Source organism: Protopterus annectens, chromosome 1.part2 (assembly GCF_019279795.1).
Source record: "Protopterus annectens isolate FY-2018-M chromosome 1.part2, PAN1.0, whole genome shotgun sequence".
In the NCBI taxonomy this organism is placed as follows: domain Eukaryota; kingdom Metazoa; phylum Chordata; order Ceratodontiformes; family Protopteridae; genus Protopterus; species Protopterus annectens.
Window position 1 is genome coordinate 184259317 of NC_056727.1, and position 22648 is coordinate 184281964.

The window sequence follows — 22648 nt, forward strand, 5'->3', positions numbered from 1 at the left end:
TTGGGTGTCGGGCTGGCACCTCGGCACCATAAAAAATCAACTGTCAATCATTAGCAGACCGGAGTTCCACTGTGGCGACCCCTAACTGGGAAAAGCCGAAAGAAAAACAACAACACTAGTATTTTTTTGGAAGAGGGCTCCATCTAGTAGAATTTCCCATAAATTCTTTGCCAAAAATGTTTTTAAAGTCACCCGTTTCTTGTCATAAGTCTTCTGTTTTAGTTTAGTTTTAGTTGTATTCTAGCCACCTTACTTGTTTCAACTTTTATAAAGTTATTTTTCAAGTGTTGTGGATGAGTACCATTAAAATGCAGTATAGTGTTAACTATTGATTTTTCCCTGATTTGTTGTCAGCAATCTGTTTTAATTCACATCCTTGTAAATATTATAAATCTAAAGGTTTTACTGCTGTCTTATTCTACAGTTGCTGAAATTCTCAGTTGATTTATTTTGATTTAGTGCAGATTTCTATAAATGACTGTACACATTCTGCTGTGCCTTTCATACAGCCAATAACTATAATCCATCCATAATGTAAATTTTCATTAAACATTTCACATATAAGTATATAATTCTTCTCCCAAGTAGCTCATAACAAGATTCACAAAACCTGGGGAAATTGCTGCTCCCATCACACCACCTGCTAATTGTTTTTAAACATTGTTATTAAACACAAAGAATTTTTTTAGCAACACTAATTCTATGCACATTGTTAATAGCCTAGTTTTAGACAGACTGTTTTCTACTGTCAAGCAACATCTTAACAAGCCATTCTATGCCTGTAGTGAATAGGATGATAGGCTCCACCTGTTGTGGCCTGTATACTGTCTCCATATATTCTTACGATTCTTTTCTTTTCTATTATTTCCAGAAAATTTCTGGTAAATGACTGTGTGCTTATTACTGTATTTAATCATTGTTGGCTAAAGATTGCTAAAGATTCAGTCTTTGACCCTGTTGCAGTAGCAATGGATCTCACCTGGCAACTTATAGAGTTTTTTTTTTAATTTAGGTAGTCCAAAAATAACCTGCTTTAGGATTCTGTGTAACCAGATAATCAGAAGTCTTCATAGAGCAATCTTTTATATGCATATCAGACGTAGTTTGACTACCTATGCTTGATCAGCAACACTTCTGTTTGCCTTTTCATATGCTGTTTCATCTGTTAAAATTATTTCTGTACGTTTTACATTATCACTCAGCCATTCTATAACCATAAAAATATTCTTTTTTATCAACATTCAAATTTTGAAAACCTTTCTAGCTGGTTGACTTAATGCCTCTGTAATTTTTGTTTCACACAAATTCTCAGGTGCTGCTGTGGAAGGTTGCACTGCTGGATTAAATCTCATTGTTTTTCTACAAACTCAAATTATACATTTGTTATCAGTATCTAAACGGGTTTACTTTCAAACAGAACATTTACATTTAACTTGAGTGTACAGTCTCTTAGATGTGTAGTATTTTCCACTACAGTCACCATTCTGGAAGGTGCAATTTTCATGCCTTTTTGTGAAACTGAAATTTCAGTATCCAACAATAATCTGTGCAGTAACTTTATTATTTTAAAACAATGTCCTTTATGTTCTTATGCTTTTTGCAGAAGTTATTGGTCCTCTGGTTCCATTTCCATTGCCACTGCTACAGTTTTTCCTAAAGTCTTGCTTCAAACCAAAGGAGCCACTTAGAAAGATAAAGTACACATAGGAGTTATACAGAATTGCTACAAGAGGTGTGGGTATCCTTGATGAATATGGATACGCCCCTACCTTTTGTATTTTGGTCCGGGTTTTGTGGCCAAAATGTATGGTATGAGTTGTAGCCTGGTAATGCTGGGTGCTCTCTGGAGCCTTAAACCAGGTTTTTGTTACTGCACATATATCGATTTTCTCCATACTGAGGAGTGCCTCGAGTGCGTGCATTTTAAGGTTTAGACGTCTGGCATTGAGCAGTATTACCCTCAGTTTTTGTTACTTGTGCTATTTATGGTGGTGGGTTTGTCTTTTGAGCTTAGCCTAAAAAAGGCACTATGGGGGTGGCAAGAGCCTTGGCCAGTATTCGAAAGCCTAAGGGTGACAGGTGCAAGCCGTCTCTAGCGAAGCAGAGTGGCTTGTCGAGCATGTCATCCCAGGCTGACAGACACTGGATCCCCTTTGAATGACACCAGAAGCTTAGCCAGTTGTTGAAATTGATCATTTTTTCTTTATACCGTGGTATCATTCTCGGTGAGGGCAGGATGCTATTCAAGGTCAATGTCATACCGGCCTGGACTACATGATCAGAGAGCTCTTCCATGTCTCTTTTCATGTAGTCCAGGGAGGTACAGCTCAGGTCATTCACACTAACATGGACAATGACAGAGTCATATTTATACTTGTTCTGGAGTGACCTGAGTGCTTGTGTTATGTGGCGGATCCTAGCACCTGACAGGCAGCTAACAGTATTCTTCTCCTTGTTCAGCCTAGTGAGTGGGACGCCATTGTGCCGGACTATAGAGTCACCTATTACTAGTGTGTTGGGTATGTTATTCTGCCTTAAGGGCTCTGACTGCATGGCACACTGGTTTTGTGAAGTATATGTTTCATGGTTTGTGTTGGGGGGGTGGAAGTTGCTTGGGTGTCTGCTTTGGAGGTCTCTGTTGGTTTTGCAGATTTTTATTTAGAGCCTCCGAGTATGTTTTCCTGTATTTATGTGTGTTTTTTGCCGGTGCTGGTTTCATAGGTCTATGTGAGACTGGTAGTTTGATGCAAGTAGTTCCCCTCTCCGCTTGACTGGCTGGTCCAGTCTTGGGTTGAGAGAGCTTAGCCTCCAGTTTGGCTGTATAATTGCATCTCTCGCATGTATTAGTGTTTGGTAGTAGGAGGAGAGAGTTGTCTGTGTACATGATCAGTTGTAACACTGCCTCAAAATGCCCAGATTCACCAGTTGGACCGGAGAGTACACCTGAAACTGCTCTTTGGACATGCCTGGATAGGTACAATGAACTGTTTTACCTATTGGCTGGTAAGGTCGAATAGAGAGCCTTATCCTTCTCTACAGAATAGGGGGGGGTCTAGTGCTAAGGTTTATTAGTGCTTGCTATGAGTTTAGAGCAAGTGCCAGGCTGAGAAGTGAATGGTTTGAGTGCTTAAGTTGAAAGTTTGTCTAGTTCCAAGGAAAAAATTGAAGAGTACACTTTGTGGAGCCGGGAATAGTTATACCCTAGCTAACCGGCACTGTGCGACGTGTAAAACCACGCAAATGCGGGTTTTATAGCAGGGAAATGAAAGAGATAGAAATTAGCCCAAAATGGCCAATAAATTATTTCTGGGCAGAAACTACTCCTCCAGGGACAGATAGGCTGCTCAAAGCTCCCCTCTCTCACAGGTGAACAGAGAAACTTCCTTCTGTCGAAGTAAGGTATGGGCAAGCACAGAAACTTGTAACACAGCCATGAATTCAGCACTAACCTGAAAATTGGACTATACTAGCTTAGAAAGTCGGGAAAACAAGTATAGTTTTTTTTATTTTTTATCAGAAAATAAAGCAGATACAATGAAGAAAACACTTTAAATGCACAGAAATGGCTATCACACTTGAGTGTGTAGCCTACAACAGTTAAACAGGTAATTTAAACACAAACCAACTTTGTTAAAATGCAGGCAGTAAAATAAGTACAATATGTAGCCTAAACAAGCTTTTTAAATCACAGAAACTCTAAAAAAGGCGTTTTGGACGGAATTAGCTAAAGGCAGCAAGAAAATGCGGAAAAATGATACTTAATCACTCCAAAGTCTCTCTTTTGTCACTCTGCTGCTGTAGAAATCTGCAGGGCACCAGGCAGCAGCTTGCTGAGCTATATAAAAGTGCAAAAACTTCGTAAATGCGGGTTTTATAGCAGGGAAATGAAAGAGATAGAAATTAGTCCAAAATGGCCAATAAACTACTAATTTCTGGGCAGAAACCACTCCTCCAGGGATAGATGGGCTACTCAAAGCTCCCCTCTCTCACAGGTGAACAGAGACACTTCCTTCTATCCAAGTAAGGTATGGGCAAACACAGAAACCTGTAACACAGCCCAAATTCAGCACTAACCTGAAAACTGGACTATACTAGCTTAGAAGGGCGTGTAAACAGGTATATTTGTTTTTGTTTTTTTTTTTCAAAAAATAAAGCAGATACAATCAAAAAAACACTTTAAATGCACAGAAATGGCTATCACACTTGAGTGTGTAGCCTACAACAGTTAAACAGGTAATTTAAACACAAAAATGACTTTGTTAAAATGCAGGCAGTAAAATAAGTACAATATGTAGCTGAAACAAGCTTTTTAAATCACAGAAACTAAAACAATGGCATTTTAGGCGGAATTAGCTAAAGGCAGCAAGAAAATGCAGAAAAATGATACTTAATCACCCCAAAGTCTCTCTTTTGTCTCTCTGCTGCTGTAGAACTCTGCAGGGCACCAGGCAGGAGCTTGCTGAGCTGTATACACAGTCAAAGGTAATGAACCCTGTCAGAAGGGACACAGTCCTCTGGGACAGTATGTTTGTGTTGTTTGTCAGAGTGCTTTATTATGTGTCCCTGATTTTTTTTTTTAAATGTGAACTGTCTTCGAGGAATTTATGTATAGCTTCTTGTATGTAGGTAGCAAAGTGAGCATTTTACAGTGTTTGTGTTACACATTCTGGCACAATGTTTGGTTTCTAGTTGGAGAGTATTTGACCTTTGCAAAAAAGGTGGGGGGCAAGTGATGAACAAAAGCAAATAGCAATTTCAGGATCATTTCTGTTTGATTATTGATATTGTCTCTTGGGGGCTGGATCTGATAGAGCTATTTGGCCCTGATATTTATGTGATTCCTTCACTGTTAGAAGTAGTGCACCCTCTGAAAAGGATCATAGTCCACTGGGACAACATGTATATGTTTTGTACCAAAGTACTTTATTAGAAGTCCCATCATTTGTATTGTGAGCTGTCTTTAGGGACCTGACATATATGGCTTCTTATAAAGAGCTAGTAAATACAGTGTTTCAGATGGCTTTTGTTGTTGCAGATTGGTTCTGTGTTTTGTTACCACCTGAGGTTATTTGACTTCTCTAGAAAAAGTTGGGTAAAGTTAATGTCCAGAATACGTATACCAGGTTTGTAGTATCTCAGAAGTGAAAGTACTATATATTTTTCAGAAAAAATATTTTCAGTTGTAGCATTGGGCTTGTGGAGTCATGGGAGTTCCAAGACAACCAGGTCTCTTACGGCATTGTAAGTGAGACTGATCTCTCTCCTTAAAAGCCTATTGTCTACTCTGTAAAGGGATAGAGTATATAGCCTCTGTTGATAGCTCAGGGGCATTAGGCTTGTGATCTCTTTGGTTAGGAACCTTTGGGACCTTTTTAATATGTTTAGTGAGATAAATCTCAAAAGAGAGATTGTGCTCAATAATTGGTCTGATCAGTGCTGAATATAAGGGAGTGGTTACCTTCTTAGACCTAGAAGATAGTCCTTTCACAGTTAGCTGTACTAAATAAAAGGATGTCCTGACAACTGTTTGTCAAACAATAGTCATTAAGAGAAGGAATAGTCAACCCAATTTCCTAGGTCCCTGACTACATATTCATTTTCTAGTGGTGTGTATTACATAGTATGATGAGGGGAGATGTTGTCTGACAAAGCTAACAATAGCACACTTTTTTGTCATTTAGTTTGAGCCAGTTTTAGTACAGCTAGAGTTTAACAGGGAATGTCTGTGCTGGAGGATTTTGGTGTCAGAGGTTAATTTAACAACAACCACCCAGTTTGCAGTCATCTACAGACTTTATCCATGGATCTTGGCTATTTGTTTGGAGATCTGAGAAGTAAAAGCCAAAAAGACGAGGGTCCAACACAGAGCCTTGGGGGACGGGGACAGGGGACTGCTGGTCACTTTTATGCATTCTTATGAAGCTTCTGCAACTTGTAGCATGTGGGCTACTTCTTTCAGCTAATTTGCAATCCATCTTACCACGAGTCAGTTTTTAATGCATTTAGCTTCTGTACAATGCCAGCAAGGAAAATGGGGTTGAAGGCCTTGGTCTGGTCAAGATATGCCATGTGTACTGCATGGCCACCGCATACAGGCTCAATAATCCTTTCAAAGACTCTGACGGCTTTTGTTGTTAGAGACTGGAAGTATTTTTGTTACTACCTGAGGCCATTTGATTTCTGCCGAAAAATTTGGGTAAGACGGACAGGATCTACCCCTCGCAAATTCAGACCATTGGGAGTGAAGTATAATAAGGTTGTTGCTATTGTATGTTAATGAGATCAGTTATAATACATTCTTGACTTTGCAGATAGGCTTGTAAGACTGATAGGTTTGTAATTACCTGGAACAGTTGTAAATCTACCAGTATGGAGTGGTATCACAACTACAAGGCACTACTCATCAGAGATTAAACTACTAGCTAAACATAAGTTAAACAGTTTAAGAAGTGGGCCTGCAAAGGTATCTTTAACACTATTAATTATGAAATTTATATTTTCAGATCCATTGGAGGAAATATTTTTTGTCTTGGGTAATATTATCTGTTAATGATACTTGAGGATAATTGAAAGGGTAAATCTTAGGGCTTTGTAGAGAAGTCTTTGGGGTAAAGTTGACACTGAATTTGTTTGCAAGGATTTTGGCAGTATCTGTTATGTTAGAGAAGGCGACATAATTTTGAATAAATTCAGAGCAGTGCTGGGTATTGTTTAATCGTTTCGTAACCTAGCTAAAGAAAGATTTATAATTATCATTGTTTTCAGAGATCTGCCTAAATTTATGTTCTCCTTTAGTGAAGCTGATAATGGTTTTCAGTTTCTTTTTTTGTAATGTTTTTGATACTTCATCAGTAAGAGGGGCATGCAAGTTTACAGGAGAAGGTCACAAGTTTGTGGTGGGATTTCTTGGGGATGGAGATACCAGAGGAGTTACTGTAAAAGCCAGCCATATTTGTAAGAAGTAAGTCAAGAATGCTGTTTCATCTAGTAGGTGTGTTTGCAAACTGCTCAATAGAGTTTGTTTATTACATTTAGGAATTTGTGGGCATATCCTGCATTGGAGGTATAGGTGTCCCAGTTTATTGAAGGGTAGTTGAAATGACACAGAATAATGGAGTCTCTGCTAAAAGAGAGACCATTTAGAACTCAAAGGAATCTTAAGTGGTCATCAGGGGACTGAAAAGGTGTTCTATAACTAGTTATTATTTGATATTTAATCTTATCTAAAGTGAACTGCAGTTCAGTGAGTTCAGTTTGTGGGTCCCTACCTGAGGTAATGTGATCTATGACAAATATGAAGACTGTGCCACTACTATTAGGTCTGGAGGTATGATAATTGTAAAACCTTGGTATAGAGGGAGCACTAATTTTACATTTAAACCAAATCTCAGTAACTATATGGATACTTTCCAAATGCAGGAGTGCCTCAAGTTCAGGCAACTTATTGTTTAGACTTCTGGCATTGAAGAGGTCCATCTTAATGTGATCCAGTTTAGGGACTAATATATCAGATATGTTGAAATATCCATCAACTAGATCTGCCTAAAAAGGCAGGGGGGGAGCAAAGACTTTACCCAGTATGTGGAAGCCTTGGAATGAGAAGTGCAGACCTTCATAAGTGAAGCAAACTGTACTGTTGAGCATGTTGTCACATAGTGACACATACTGGATCCCCTGGAATGACACCAATTTCAATTACTGAAACTGGTTATCTTTTCTTTTTTTTATGTAGGCATCATTCAAGGCGAATAAGGGGTTCTACTCTGGGCTAGTATTTTATCTGCATTTATAACATGCATGGAAAATTATGACACGTCTCTCTGCACATCTGTCAGGATTTTACTTCTTAAGTAATTCTCTCCCACATGGACTGCTGCGATGCCATAGCCATATTTGTTAGGAGATGGGATCCTGAGATCTCTTATAATTTCAGGAATACTGTTGCCTGGAAAATGGATCACTGTAACCCTGTACTTGTCCAGCTTTATCTGTGACGAGTCAGTGTACTTGACAATCAAGGTATCTGTCACTAAAACATTTCTATGTCTTTTGTGGTTCAGACTGGTAGATTTGGAGTATTTTTGCTAAGGGTGAGACTTTATGGTAGGTATTCATGAACTTACTGGCCCAATGTTTACCTAGATTTAACAATTTTATTGCTAGGAGGATTTTTTGCAGCCTCAGCATAAGACATTGTGGTGTGATTAATGAAGGATTGTGGTGGAGGGGACTGAAACTCTTAGAGCAAGTTTTTATATGAAAGAGAAGCCTCCAGGTTAATTAAGTATATCTCTCACAGATGGCATTATTATGGCTGAGAGGGAGTTTATTATCTTTGGGAATAATGCATTTGTTACACTGTCTTAGGAGTGCTAGTGCTAAAATGCTGGCATCAGAGGTGAAACTAGCTGGCTGACCTTCCATCTTGTCCAGTGCTTAGGTGTTTAGATGTGTGAAGTAAGCACAGCAGAAGGGTGTATGTAATTATGGGAAGAATACAACTAATATACGTAAGGCTTTTGAGTGAATGGTAATCTTGTCCCAGATGTTGCAGATTTTAAAAGTGAGATGAAAAATTGGTTAATACTTCAAGGTATTGGACTGTGCACTAAGGCAGGAAGATACAAAAGAGAGGGGAGCTCAGTCTTTTAGCATTCTCAGGGGGCGAAGTTCCTAGTTTGATCTTACAATGCTTACTAATATAAGTTGATGAGATAAGACTGGGTGGAACTTCTAAAGACAAATTTATAAGTAAGAGCATGTAATAGTCATAATAATAATAATACCCATTTGATATAGCCAGGTGCCCACTGGGCACATGGTTCCCTTTCAGGGGAGACCTGGGAGCAAGTCTGGTTAAGTGGGTTTACTAGGCACTCAGTATTCTTGATCGGTGGAGTACAGTGGGAGGATAAAAGTATTTAAAAATCTTAAAGGGAGTAACTTCACAAATTATACTTTTGTGCTTACTGACAACAGTGTTTAAATTGACATACAAGGTGGACAACAACAGATACATTGGCTTGAAAAATGCTATAGGAACAGGGTGAAATAATGTGTGAGAGGGGTTCAGCCACTCTTAAGAGTTAATTTTCAGATACAGTTAGTTAAAGAACAAAATAATGTAGTTGCGGTAAAAAGGATTTAATAACTGTTCCAGCAACCAAAATATTAGAACAAAACAAGTGCAGTATAGTATTTTTTTTACTTTCCTGATGTATAGTTACTCAGAAAAAAAGCATCCCTTTTTGTTTCATATATATTAGTAGCAGTGCTCCGTGGATTGCTTCATCTGATCAGTTTGCTTTACTATCAAACCAGGCATATCACAAATCTCACAGTTTACTGATTGAGACCCAATGACTAATAATAGTAATACTACTACTAATAATAATACTAAAACGTATTTCTTAACCAGGTAGACCTACTGGACATACACAGTCTTTTTTCAGGGGTGACTTGGGAGCAGTGTCTGGTTAAGTGACTTGCTCAGACTCGCACAGTAGACAAATGAGAGCTGAGGGAACCAAACCCTGTACCACAGGAACTAAAACTTGCACCTTCTGATCTCATACCAAATGCCAGACAGTGATTTGTGCCTTCAGGCCCTGAACACATGTAGTTTGTCAATAGAGTCTGGTGCTCTACCCGTGTATTGTGCAGACACTCATTATTGGTCATGTTTAAACTCCACTTTATCCAGTGTAACCATGGACATTCTTTTCATGTATACTTCAGATGGTCCAGTGATGTCCCACAGCTCTTTTTGAATAACCCCCAGCCTGTTTGTAACCTGAACCACATACGGGCTCAACACTGTTTTTATGTTTTGAGGTACATGGCATGAAGTGTCATAGCCACTCCTCAGCAACTACTAAGTGACAACTGCTACTACTTCTTCATAGTGCTCAGATGCCACCACGTACTTCATGCCGTCCATTAATGCTTGATAGAAAATACCTTCACACTACTGTAAACTGAAATCAGTATTGAATAAATTATTTTTCTGTAACATTTGGTATTTTTTAATAAGATGGAGTGATCCAAGGAGTTAACCACCGTCATCAAGCACTATACATGGGTGCCTAGGTTTAAAACTTATTATTGATTGTTTAGCCAGAATATTGTAGCTAGAATCAGTGTGCTACCTAATTACTTTTTAAGGCTATACATTTTTTTTTTTTGCTGTAGCTGCCTCTTTGCATTCGTTCATTTTTTTTAAACAAAAAAGTCCTACATAATGTAACAGATGTTACTCCAAATACCCATAAGGAACTACTGCAAGTGTTCACAAAATAAAAAGTATGCAAATAAACTGCAGAATGAGTTCTAGGAGTAAAACAAACAGAATAGCATTTTTTTCTTTGTATATGGACACTCTTAACATTGGATTAAAGAGAATGGAAAGCACTATGAATGACAACATTTGTCATTTGGACACCATCACGGAAGAAGAATGGACATAAAAAGCAGTTATTTCATTTCTGCCCTACATTAGGTGTTCCCTCTAGAGAGGAATGAATGACATCTTAAATGGTATTTATAAATTAAAGTGCTTTTTTTATTGCTGGTCTCATCTTTGGAAGTTTTATTACTTATACAGTATGTCATCCTATGATTCGGAATAGATGTGGTATGTAGTGCACAAGGACTGATGTATAGAGACATGAGTGGAAAATCCCTGCACACAGTTCAGAGACAGCTACGCTGTTGGGGTGCAGGAGAGAGAATATGACATGCAAGGAAAGCAGTCTGTGCTCATCTCATTTGCATATGTGCTACACAGCATGAATATTACTGCTGCTGTTGCATCTGAGACAGCCAACTTGAATTACACTTCATTTACTGACATCTGCTTTCACAGGGAAGTTTACTTTGGTGTTACTGAGTACTTCCATTGATTCCTTCCAGCCAGTTCTCCAACTCAAATGCATGTGTACATGTACACAAGATATGTATGCACACACACACACGCACACACACGCACACACACGCACACGCACACACACACACACACACACACACACACACACACACACAACCAGTAGATCATTACACCATTTTCCCCTGTTGAAGTATGTCAAAAGATTAATGTAGCCCACTGCAGCAGCCAGTTGTGTGATTACACGCTCCACAAACACGTGCACAAAACTGTAGTGGGTGTAGAAAATGAAAGTTGTGTGCCTTATTCCGGGTGTATATTTGCCATTGCAGTAGTAGCACAATAGCACTGTCCTCATGAGTACTAAATGTTTTAAACTGAAAATATTGCAGTCCAACATGGTTCTGTAACATGGCAGTACTTACACTGTTATGCCATTCAAAGATTATGAATCCCAAATAAGATGCAATTGAGACATAGTAGTGTGAAGAAACAGGTAATGAACTTTGTTCAGTACCCTCTGCACTGTTTTGCTTTTTTGTGTGAAGTAATGATTACATTCATAGTTCACACTATTTTCAGCCACCCCTGCATGGATCACTGAGTAGCCCACCCTTACATGGGTTTTGTGTATATAGTCCTGCTGTATGCTCTCATCATGCCCTCACAGTACATTGTTCAGCATTCATGTGAATATGTCATAGTGCTGCTGTACTCTGCACCCATGGCACGCAAGTTTTGTAGCAGTGTAATCTTGTTGAAGTATAAAACATGTAAATAAAATAAGTATATGTAAAAAATAAAAATAAAAAATGTATTAATGTTCAAATTTTGTTTTTCCCATATGGCTGTGAGAGTCGAATAGGCAGCAAATCAATGCTTTTGATATGTGGTGCTAGAGAAAACATTTTGAGAATTTGTGGACTACAGGAATATTAGATCAATCAGTAATTAAGGATATAAACCTGGAACGCTTGATAATAAAACTAAAATCCAGATACTTTGGTCACATAACGAGAGAACAGGATTCATTAGAGAATAAATTGATGCTGTGAAAGACTTGGGGGGGGGGCTAGCAAAGGCTGAAATGAAGAGACATCTTTTGTGAAGTAATGAGTATGACTTTGCTCGTATTTTAAGAAACCGTTGTTGACAGATGAGCCTGATGTATTGAATTTGTCAACCTCACCAAAAGTCAGAGCTAAGTAAACAACAACAACAAAATGTTTGCTTTCATGAGTAGCATGGTAATCCCCCTAGGTGCAGACCCCTGTCCTAAGGGACATCCTTTGAGTGTTGTATATTGTTTTAGTCATGCACAGTCACAGCTGACAAGTGGTAATATAGGAAATTCATTCCAGGAGACAAGCTTACAACTATAACCCTGTGGGTGAACTGGCAGGCAAGTGTGCAACTTGTCACCTATATCTTCTGATACAAGTATAACCACACAATCTGCTCTGTTGAGTAATTGATGGGATTCCAAATCCCCTCCTTGGATGCCACTTTACTCAGTAGCACTGTAGGGTGCATAACTGTATTGCTGTGTACCGTGTTGTAGGGCAAACCTTTTCCTTGACATGCCATTTTCACCCTTTATGTTTTGGGAAAAGTTTGGGAGAATACTTGTCTACATGGCTTTGCACTGTGTGGAGTGACAACTCTCTTCCTGGTTACCGCTTGTAGTTTTTATGTAATGGGGGCTACAGACTGCATACTTTTGCACCATATAGAATAGCAACTTTCTTGAATGACACCAGTGTTATTTATCTGTGGGCCCACCACTTGCACTCCGGTGTGTTCCCTAAGATGTAAAAAAAACTCTTACAAATTTTCTTGGAAGATTCCTGCACAGCCCACAGATGAGGCCTTTAACAAGTATTGTTTTTTCTATCCCTGATTACATGCTCTTCTTTAAGTACCATACAGTACCAGTTTGATTCGTATACCATTCATTCTATATTTTTCACTCTATAAGTGCCGATCCATAGTGTTGGCCATTTAGTGTGCATTTGAATTGTGTTGGCCATTTAGTGTGCATTTGAATTGAATGATAAACTGAGCAATTTAGTACATCGTGCCTCACAATCTGATGCAGTGAGCTTATCTCAACAGACATACAATTGTGTTTGTGAATATGATCATAGGAAATACAAGGCAACTAAGCCTAGTAGCCATTTACACTTTACCAGTACCCACCCTTAAACCTTACCTCCTTTTTCAAGGAGATCTAGGCCAGTCAAGGTGAGATGAATTTCTGACTATCCATCTAGCCTACTAGTTTCCTTTTGAAGGGATATCATGTATCACACTGCTTAATTTGCAGTGGAAGTCTATTCCAGAGGTAGGAAGGTATTGTGTAACTAATGTATTTCTCCACCATGTTTTATTTATTTGCTGGCATAGTTTTAGAGCTTTGAACCTAGTATTATTGAGGTTGTTTGATATATGGATAAGCAGGAGATCCTAGACTACTGAGTTCTTATTAGCACAGAAGGCAAGGCATAGATCACACCTTTAGAGTCTTGTAGGACATCAAATAAAGGGACAATGATGTCTCTTTTTTGGTAGCTTTTAGGTTTTTTCAGCCAGTGATGTTTTTTGTTAGCGATCTCTGGGGTCTTTTCAGTTATGTATGTCTAGTGAGGTACATCCCAAAGGGAGTGACATAACCAGTGCAGAATGTAAGGGTGCAATGACTTCTTTAGAAAATGTAGATGATATTCCTTTTTTGGCCAGCTGCACTAAATAGAAGGAATTAAGAACCACTATAGCGATGTTGTGATCAAAGGAGGGGGTGATAGGAACCTATGCGCCAAAGTATCTAACTACATTCCCATTTTGAAGATGGGTGTTTTCTTTCTTGTAAGCTGGGGAGGATAACTCATAACTGTATTGCATTTTTTTTACATTTAATTTCAGCCTATTGCTTGTATACCAGTTATTCACAAGTGTAAGCTTATGCTGGATGGTCTAGGTGTCAGAGGGGAATGTGAGAATGACATTCAGTTTACAGTCATCCATACACTTAGCTAACCAGACATCTTGGTTCATGATATGGAGATGGAAAAATGATTGTGTCTTTTTGTGCTGTGAGTGAGAAAATTTCTGTTGCTGCTTGGATGTACCATGTAGATGATGTCTTTGAGTGTGGCCTAGTCATCTTTAAGATTATGCTTGCATTTCAATTTCACATTACTTATCAGAAAAGGACTATGTGTAAATAATTTACTTGTAAAATACCCTTTAAGACAGTAATGTGTGTTTATAGTGGCACTTTTTGAGTAAGACTTGGAATTAAAGTAATTATTTTGTGGCGAAGGGGGTTTGAATAGGGAGTTAGCATTCTTTGGTGTACATGGTTATATTACTAGAGACTGGTTAGTAGCTCATTGGATTACAATCCAAGCTTTAAATAGGTACAAGTGTTGCACATGGCAAACTGTAAAAATGGTGTGTCATGAGTAGTGCTCTTTTTAAGAGTTACTAGCTTCCCTTCCTTTTTTGTCCTTCTCTAAATATTTATTTGATTTATTTATTTATTTGCACTTGTTTACTGGGAAGGTCCACTGGGTCAAAGGTACCCTTTTTCAGTGGAGGCCCAGGGAGAAGAGCTCCACAATGAATAATACATACATATAATAGAAAACATTAAGAACAATAATTAAAAAAAAATGCACACATTTAATAGTAAGCAGTAACAAAGTAGGATACGACAACAACAAGTATCACAGTATTTTGTTTTAGCACAGTCAAGCACTACCTTTCTACTGAAGGAATGGAATGGCAGGAGAGAGAAGAGTTCAGGTTATGGGTTGTGAGGAGCTAGCACAAGAGCAAAGCCATGTGGAGGAGAGATAATGTCTCAAAGATTTTTTGAAGAGGGAGACATTACTAGTGGATCTGAGCTGGGGAGGGAGGCAGTTCCATAGTCTAGCTGATTTCTCAAAATAATTGTGTTTTGTTGCAGGGTGGAGAACTGCAAGATGGGTCTGAATTGATTGGTCCTCCTGATCCTGTTTCTGATTCTCAGCTTGACAACGTGTCCATCTGCAGTACTGAAGGTATGTTGACTGTTATTTTTGATGCATTTACATTGAGGCATATTATTCAAACTTAAAAAGGTATTTTTCCTCAGATGCTTTAGTGAGTGTGCACTGTAAACTGTCCTGTGTTTTTGTAGGTAAGCAGTCTGACATCATGCCATTAGTGCAAAGTCTGTGAAGAAAAATTGGACCCAATTTTATGCTATTACTTAGAATAACCGCTGTATCTGAGAAGTCAGAGTAAGAGTAGTCTGAAGGTAAAACATTAAGCAGTTAGTATAGTGAAGACTACTGTTTCTTTTAGCAAGAAAATAAACAAATTGAGAAGGTACAATTATGGCGTGTGGTGGAAGTATTGGGAATGATACTAACAGGAAGTGGAGGACATCCCTACTTTCTAGCCTGTGCATCCAAACTTCTTACTTGCTGTTTGCCCCATCAGTTTCTCTAGATGAAGTCGGACAGGTCATATTTTGAAGCATACGTAGAAAAGTTAGACTGTGAACAATAACACTGACTGGAAAATTAGGTGATGTGCTTAAAAATGTTTGCGCTTTGAAGGAGAGGTGCTAAACTGTGCAACCTGTTGCTAGGGATGCAGAAATTTTTTGCTAAACTCAATTTTTTTGTGTTTCCAGCTTGTATTTACTTTGTTGTATAAAGTTTTTGTGGTACTATGTAGACCATATTTCATTGCCCCTGACTTCACAATCTGTTTGAGTTTGCAGCCACACGAGTGTGCTAAATGGTTCCAAAACTATAAGGAGTCAATGAGATGTTAATAAAAGCAGGATTGTCTGCTGCATAATACATGCAGATTTGAATTTGACATGCTGTTTTGTAACATCTCAGTCTTCTTGCTTTGTACAACAGAATACTCTATTTGGCCATGTAATTTTTTTTTTATTGCTTCCCTAGGTCCTCGTCAAATGGCTCTGCTACCAGTATGCAGTTGACTTCTACATTTGTAGGGGGTGACCAAGAACTGGGCATTGCCAGGTTAAGCAAGAGCCCTACATCCCATTTGTTTTTGCCCAAGAATTTTAGTCAGTCCTACCTTTTCTAGCAAGAGTCTGGTTGCAGGGAGCACGTCACCTTGCTGTTCCTGGAGGTGACCTACCCTCTTTCCAATGGAGCACTAATGCCTGCCCTTAACAGCTCCACTGAGTTTTGTCATCACTGTCTTTTGAGGCAGAGTATGCCTCTGCATGCGGAATTCCTCTAGGCTGCTTGCTTTGAATGTGCCATGACAGCTCGGGCTTGGCAAATTTGAGCTACTGCTATATATCACCCTTGTGTTGAGTCACAGTTGCTTGCCTATCCTAGGACGAGCAAGCCAGCAATGACCACTTATCCACATTCTTCCAGGTCTGCTCCTACCGGTACCTAAGTTAGTGCTCAAATTCAGGTCACCTGCACCATAGTCACAGCTCTAGCCTTCTATATCACCAGGCAGGGTGTTTTTCTAGAAAGTTTCTAATTAGAAAAATCACATCCTGGCTAAGGAATACATAATGTAGTTACAGCTTATTTACTTTTCCTTTACTATAAGTTGCTGATGTTTATCATTCCCACTGCTGCATAAATCTTTAGGCTGTATGGGTTGTTTCCCTGTCTAAAGCTGTAGCTGCCTACCACACCTTCACTCTGACTACTGACTGACTAGCCTGAAGGAGGGAAATTGATAGGCGGAGTGAAGATGTCTCCAATACTTTTTGTCGACTTGAGAAGAAACAGCTCAGAGGCTTTATACAAGCACATACCTCTCAACTGTACAGATTTTCGCAGAATGTCCAGATTTTTACCTCAGATTTTTGGTCCATTTCTCATAAAATTGTGGGTTTCTTGCAAGTCATTAGCATATCACTGAGGGTTGAAGTCAAAATATAATGACATACATTTGAGTTTCAGACTTCACACCTTTCAGAAAATCCATGTTAATGCACAAGCTGTCATTCTGTCAATTGTTTAAGTTTGTAAGAGCAGTATTTAAAGAGTCCCTATTTTTGGGCCTTTATCCCCCCCCCCCCCCCATTTTTAATGGCTTTGTCCAGATTTCTTGCTCTAAGAGGTTGAGAGGTATGCACAAGCAACAGTTAAGTAATAGCTTTATTTCTGGCAGATTAAGTCCCCATTGGGGAACCCTTCCACACATAATTTGTTGCCCTTTTAGTAAATACTCTCTCTCTGAATCTGTGTATGTATGTGTGTATATGTATGTGTATATATATATATATATATATATATATATATATATATATATATATATATAATATATATATATTATAATATATAGTGTGTGCGTGCATGTGTAGATATATGTATGTATGTATGTGTGTACAATATATTAAAAGTGTGTGTGTATATGTATGTATGTGTATATATGTGTATATATATGTGTATATATATATATATATATATATATATATATATATATATATATACATATACAAAATGTGTTTTCCTAGGCACACACACACATATATCTGTCTCTGTCTCTATGTATATATGTGTGTGTGCGTGTATATATATATATATATATATATATATATCAGACTAAAAGTGGTATTTCCTCTTTAAGAAATCAGGTATGTTTTCACAACATCAGAAATTTTCTATTAGGGACTTCTGTTTTTAGCTATTTTTTATTTATTTATTTAACGTTTGTTAACCGGGAAAGTCCAACTTGGAACAAAGCCAATTTTCAGCTTAGGCCTGGGAAGAAACGCTCCAGACACATGTCTTTGTAACATGGAAGGAAACTGGAGCACCTGGAAGAAACCCACATAAACGAAGGGAGGACATGCAGGACTCTGCACAGAAGGCACCCCAGCCTAGAATTGAACCAGAGAACCTCCTGATGTGAGGTGACAATGCTACCGTTGCACCACCTCGCCATCCCATTGGTGTTTATAGCTAATTGGGAGCTATTTTTGGCGAAAAATATATGTACTGTTTATGTAAACTTTATATTTTTTGACTGAAAGTTTTACTTAGGGATGGGTAAGAATGCGTTTTTTTTTTCATGTAATGCTTATGTTCGCTTTGTGACAACTTACCTGACATTTTCTTTTTTTTTTTTTCTGTCATTGTACTTACAACTTTGAAAGAAGTTTTGACACGGATGACACAGATTTTGTGTACTGCTTGTGCATTTACTTAGTGAAGGGGCTGGGATAAGAAATATGAGTGTAAATGTGCTGCTTATGAATACTCAGTGATGACATACTTACTAACTGACTTGCTCCAGCAGAGCTTACAGCTTTTGGCATCTCCTCCTTGGCTACAGCACTATTATCAAGATAAAAAAAAATACTTGCAAAGGAGTCCTTGCCAGTATTGCAGACTCAGTTTACACCTCACCTGTGAGTGGGTGAACCTGCAGTGGCCATTTGTTGTTCTTCAGACCATTCACTTACCCCACTGGCTTCCTCTAGTATAGTCCTTTCAGCCCCAATGATCTGGAGGTCTTCCATGTCCTCTTTGTCTGTTCATTGTCTGATCTTGACATGGGAGAACCATCTTCTCTAGGGCTGAGAGGCACTCTGTGAGAGTCTTCTTGAGGTAACCGAGGTAAAGACCATTAGACCAGTCAGAGATGTCCTCTCTTCAGGTCAGTAGTCTTCCATAGGAATTCCCGTAAATAAAAAAAACCTAAAGTTTAAACATTGCATCCAGTGTTGGCTTTTCTATCTATCTCAGCCTTTGGGTTACCAGATCCAAACAGATCAGAGGCTGGTAATTCAAATTCTTAGCTCTGAAGCTCCAATTCCCCTCTCAAAATGCTCTATCTTCCTAGGTCTTCTCAGATCTCATTTGCCAGTCTTCATTGTCAGTTGTGGTCACTGGAGCCACATAGTTGTGCTTTTTCAGCTTTCTTTCTATATGAGTGTGCAGTCTTTATATTTAGATGCAGGATAATCCTTCTCTACCCTGTTATCAGCAATACTTTTGCATGTGCTTGTAAAATTTCTGTAGCTATTAGTTGGGATTGTTTATCAGATACATGGCTGCTCTGCTGTTTGTCTTAACAGCCTTCCTTTCTGTTGATAGACATAGGCAGACATGCATTTATTTATATAAAAGAAAACCATGATAATATGTTCACAGTTACAAACATTATACATGACATACATGCTTTTATGCAATTATCATCAATCCAACATTACATAAATTACCCAGTTCCTGCCTTCCCTTAAACTCCACTTCTTCTCCAAAACATTATTCTGCATGCATTGTTCCCACAATTTCCTTTTTTTTTATGTAGTTTGCTACTAACCTTTTCTAAACATTACACTTCCAGTTATTGTACCTCTGTTACGATGTTCACTACTTCAAATACAGTTAGTTTAGACTTTGTTTTTCATGTTCTAGTAATTGCTTTTTTTTGGCAGCCACCAGAATTAATCTTAAAAAGGCTTTAATATGTCTAGGCAATTCAGATCCTATATCCCAGCTCAAAAAAATAATTTCCGTAGTTACACCCATTTTCTCTCCCAATATTTCTGACAGAGTACTCTGTAGAGGAAATTTTAAAGTCTGCCAACTCATTACACTCTGAAAACATATGATGCGATGTTGTCCTATCTTGCCTTCATTCTGTATTGGTTGGGTTTGGAACCGATCCTTGTTTACAAAATCTTGAGGCCTTCAACTAGCTCATGGCTTACACCCTATCCCATGGTGCGCAAGGGAATTCCCCAGATTTCATTTGCTGCTAAGCAGATTGGGTGCTTCACACTGGCTCTAGCTAAGTGATTTTTCCTGAAATCATTTAATTCCTTTTAAATTTAATAGTCTCCTCCCTGTTTTGAGATATAAATAGTTAGTAGTTTAGCTTAGTTTAATTACTGCACTCTGTAACACTTTTTTGACTGTGTTTATTACCTTGCTGTTTACTGTGTTCGTTATTAATCTCAAGGCCTATTTTATTCTTTCCCTATCCCGGCCTTTCTCTGTGTGCTTTGAATAACTGATGTTATGTAGTCCAATCTCGTCTACATTCTTACCCGTGGGTTCGGCTCCGACTCGGCCAAAACTTTTCTAGCTCGAAATCTTTCTATTGGCTGGGCTAAGATGGTATCCCATGCTGCACTGCTCTATATCCCAGATCTCGTTTGCCACTCATGTAGCTTAGACGTGGTCTCGCCTCTTGGCTGTGGCTAAGTACCCTTTTTCTTCTTCTTGAGAGAATTTATTGCAAACAAAAAGCTATTTAAATAGCTATTGTTCGTTTGGTATTATTTTGTGGAAAAGTTGTGTGTGTGTGATTGTGATTGTTCCTGTGGTATCCCACTAGCTGTTCCAATGGGCTAGGCCCATTTCAGTTAGAGGACCTAGTCTGTCCCCTTGCTTCCCTGTGTTACAAACTTTCCGGTCTAAAACCGTTTAAATTAGAGTTTTTTAGTCCTACCCCACTCTTGTGTGTGTCAGAGGATCGTTCGTTAGAGTTTTTTGTTAGTGGTAGTTTTTCCCGCCTTAAATGTGGTGCAAGTCTGTGACTGTTTTTCCAGTTGGTCTCGTACCTGTAATTTTTTGTCTTGGGGATTGGTGGTAGTTGGTTCGATGTCTAAAGATTCTAAGGAGCGCAAGCCCTCGGGCTTCAAGAAATGCTCAAAGTGTGGCTATAAAATGTCCATTACTGATGGACATTCTGTTTGTGTATATTGTCTGGGAGCAATCCATCTCTAGGAGTCATGCAGCTTCTGTCATGCATTTAATCCTAGGGTCCTTCAGGAGAGAAAGAATAAGTTGATTTTGAAGGGACTTCTGAAACCCTCCTTCGAAGAGGGTCTGGAAACTGCTTCCAACTCTAAAGCTAAAACCACTAAATCGAAAAAGAGGTCTCCAGCTGCTTAAGTCTCCTTGGAGCCACCGGAGAAAATAGCTAAATCAGCTTCGACTTCCTCAGCTCCACCATCCTCAGGGCCGCAGGAAGTGTCAGTGGTGATGGAACCGGCGTCGGCTCCAATAATTTTGGAACCTATTCGGAGCCGATCGCCTAGAATTGGGCAAGTATCACCAGAGAGGAGGTCTCGATCACCCTCCCTGTCCTCCAAATCCTCCAGGACATTATCGGATGTGGACGTCGATAGAGTGGTGCAGAGACTCCTTCAGTCACCGGTCTTGGCAAAATTGTTCTCGGCTCCGTCTCAATCGGCTCCGGAGCCCATCCTGCAACCTACTTTGATACTTCCTCCTCCGAGCGCATCCCAGCCTTCGGAGCCGGAGTGCTCGGCTCCATGTGATGTCTCCAGGTCGGTTCCGATGGCCCCTCCTGGCTTATCGGTGCCGACGTCAGCTCCTACCCCATCGGCTCCGTCCACGGGATTCAGGACTCAGGATTCTTCAGTCGGACCCGAGGGAGAGGCTTCGGGACATCTCTTGGTTCCTAGTCTCCCTCTTGGTGCTTCGGCGCGGGGAAGTCCGACTCCTGTCATGGCTTCGGAGGCTGGTCGTTCTCAGACTCAGGGGGACCAGCCTTTGAGGCCGTGCGGAGTGCGCTGGCCAGATCGTCTGTGACATCATGTGGGTCAGTCATTCTGTCCCCTACTATTCCGGTGCTGGTCTCTGATCACCACCTATCTTTAGACAGCGTAGCCCCAAGGCCTCAGGGTACCCCCATGAGTGGTCCCCAAATTTCTGAGGGCCCCTCAGAGTGTTTGCCTGAGGAGCCCCCTAGAAAGAAAACATGCAAGAGGAAGCACATAGACTCCCAGGATGAGTCTCTCACATCAGATACCGACCTCGAGGATTCGGAGGGGTCCCCCAAGTCATCCTCTGAGGATGTTTCTTTCTCTGACATCCTAGAGATCTTGAAACAAAGAGGTGACTGGCCGTCTAAAGCCCCCTCATAGGAGGAGTCGGTCTTTCTGAAGGCCTTCGGTGCTCAGCCCTCCGCCTCGTGGGTGTCTCCACCTTTCGACGAGCTCCTGGATTTGATTTGTCGAAGGGTGTGGGAGAACCCTGATTCTGTGGAACCAGTCCCCAGGAGACCCAATAAATTTCTGTCTGCTCCCTGGGGTAAGGAATTTCTGTCCAAGGGAGTCCCTGTGGATGCCATGGTGGTGGCAGTGGCCATTCAGAAGGAATTAGCCGTCCATCCTCCTAACAAGGAGTCTAGGACCATGGACCTGTATGGGAAGCGTACCCTCTCTTTAGTGACCTTTACCTTACGGTCACTGAATTATTTATCTCACTTTACACGGCTCCAGAGAGATCTCCTCAAGGAGCTTGGAGATATTCTCACTGGTAACGTTTCTGAGGTGGTGACCCAGGCGGTTAACGTCCAGATGTCTACCCTCAATTCCATTGTTAACTCCTCCATGAGGCTGATTTCATATGTAGCCAAGGGAGCGAGTAGGGCAGCAAGTTCAGGAGTCGCCATTTAGGAGACAGGCCTGGATGCGCCTTTGTCATTTTGCGGAGGCCTTCAAGTCTTCATTCACTGATGCCCCCTTTGATGGTTCCTCTTTGTTCGGAACCAAGGTGAAAGACACCCTCACCAGGTGCAAGCAAGAGGGAAAAACTCTAGATTCTTTTTGGTGCCGAAAAGAACAGGGGACCTGAGACCCATATTAGATCTCAGCCGATTGAACAACCATATACAAAAGTCCAAGTTCCGAATGGTCACATTGCAGTCTATTCTCCCATTGTTGGGAAAAGAAGTATGGATGTGCTCCATCGACCTCAAGGATGCTTACTACCACATCAAAATGGA

At 39.8% G+C, this 22648-nt stretch overlaps 1 protein-coding gene across 3 annotated transcripts in view; it reads left to right on the plus strand.

Annotated features, from left to right (window-relative positions):
• The window catches only part of RPS6KC1 (ribosomal protein S6 kinase C1), a 1896815-nt gene that overhangs the window by 644282 nt on the left and 1229885 nt on the right, over positions 1–22648 (plus strand). For all 3 annotated transcript variants that reach the window (XM_044055506.1, XM_044055508.1, XM_044055507.1), the window contains one exon: positions 14853–14946. In XM_044055506.1, the coding sequence (XP_043911441.1) occupies positions 14853–14946 (94 nt within the window). The remainder of the gene's footprint in view (positions 1–14852; positions 14947–22648) is intronic.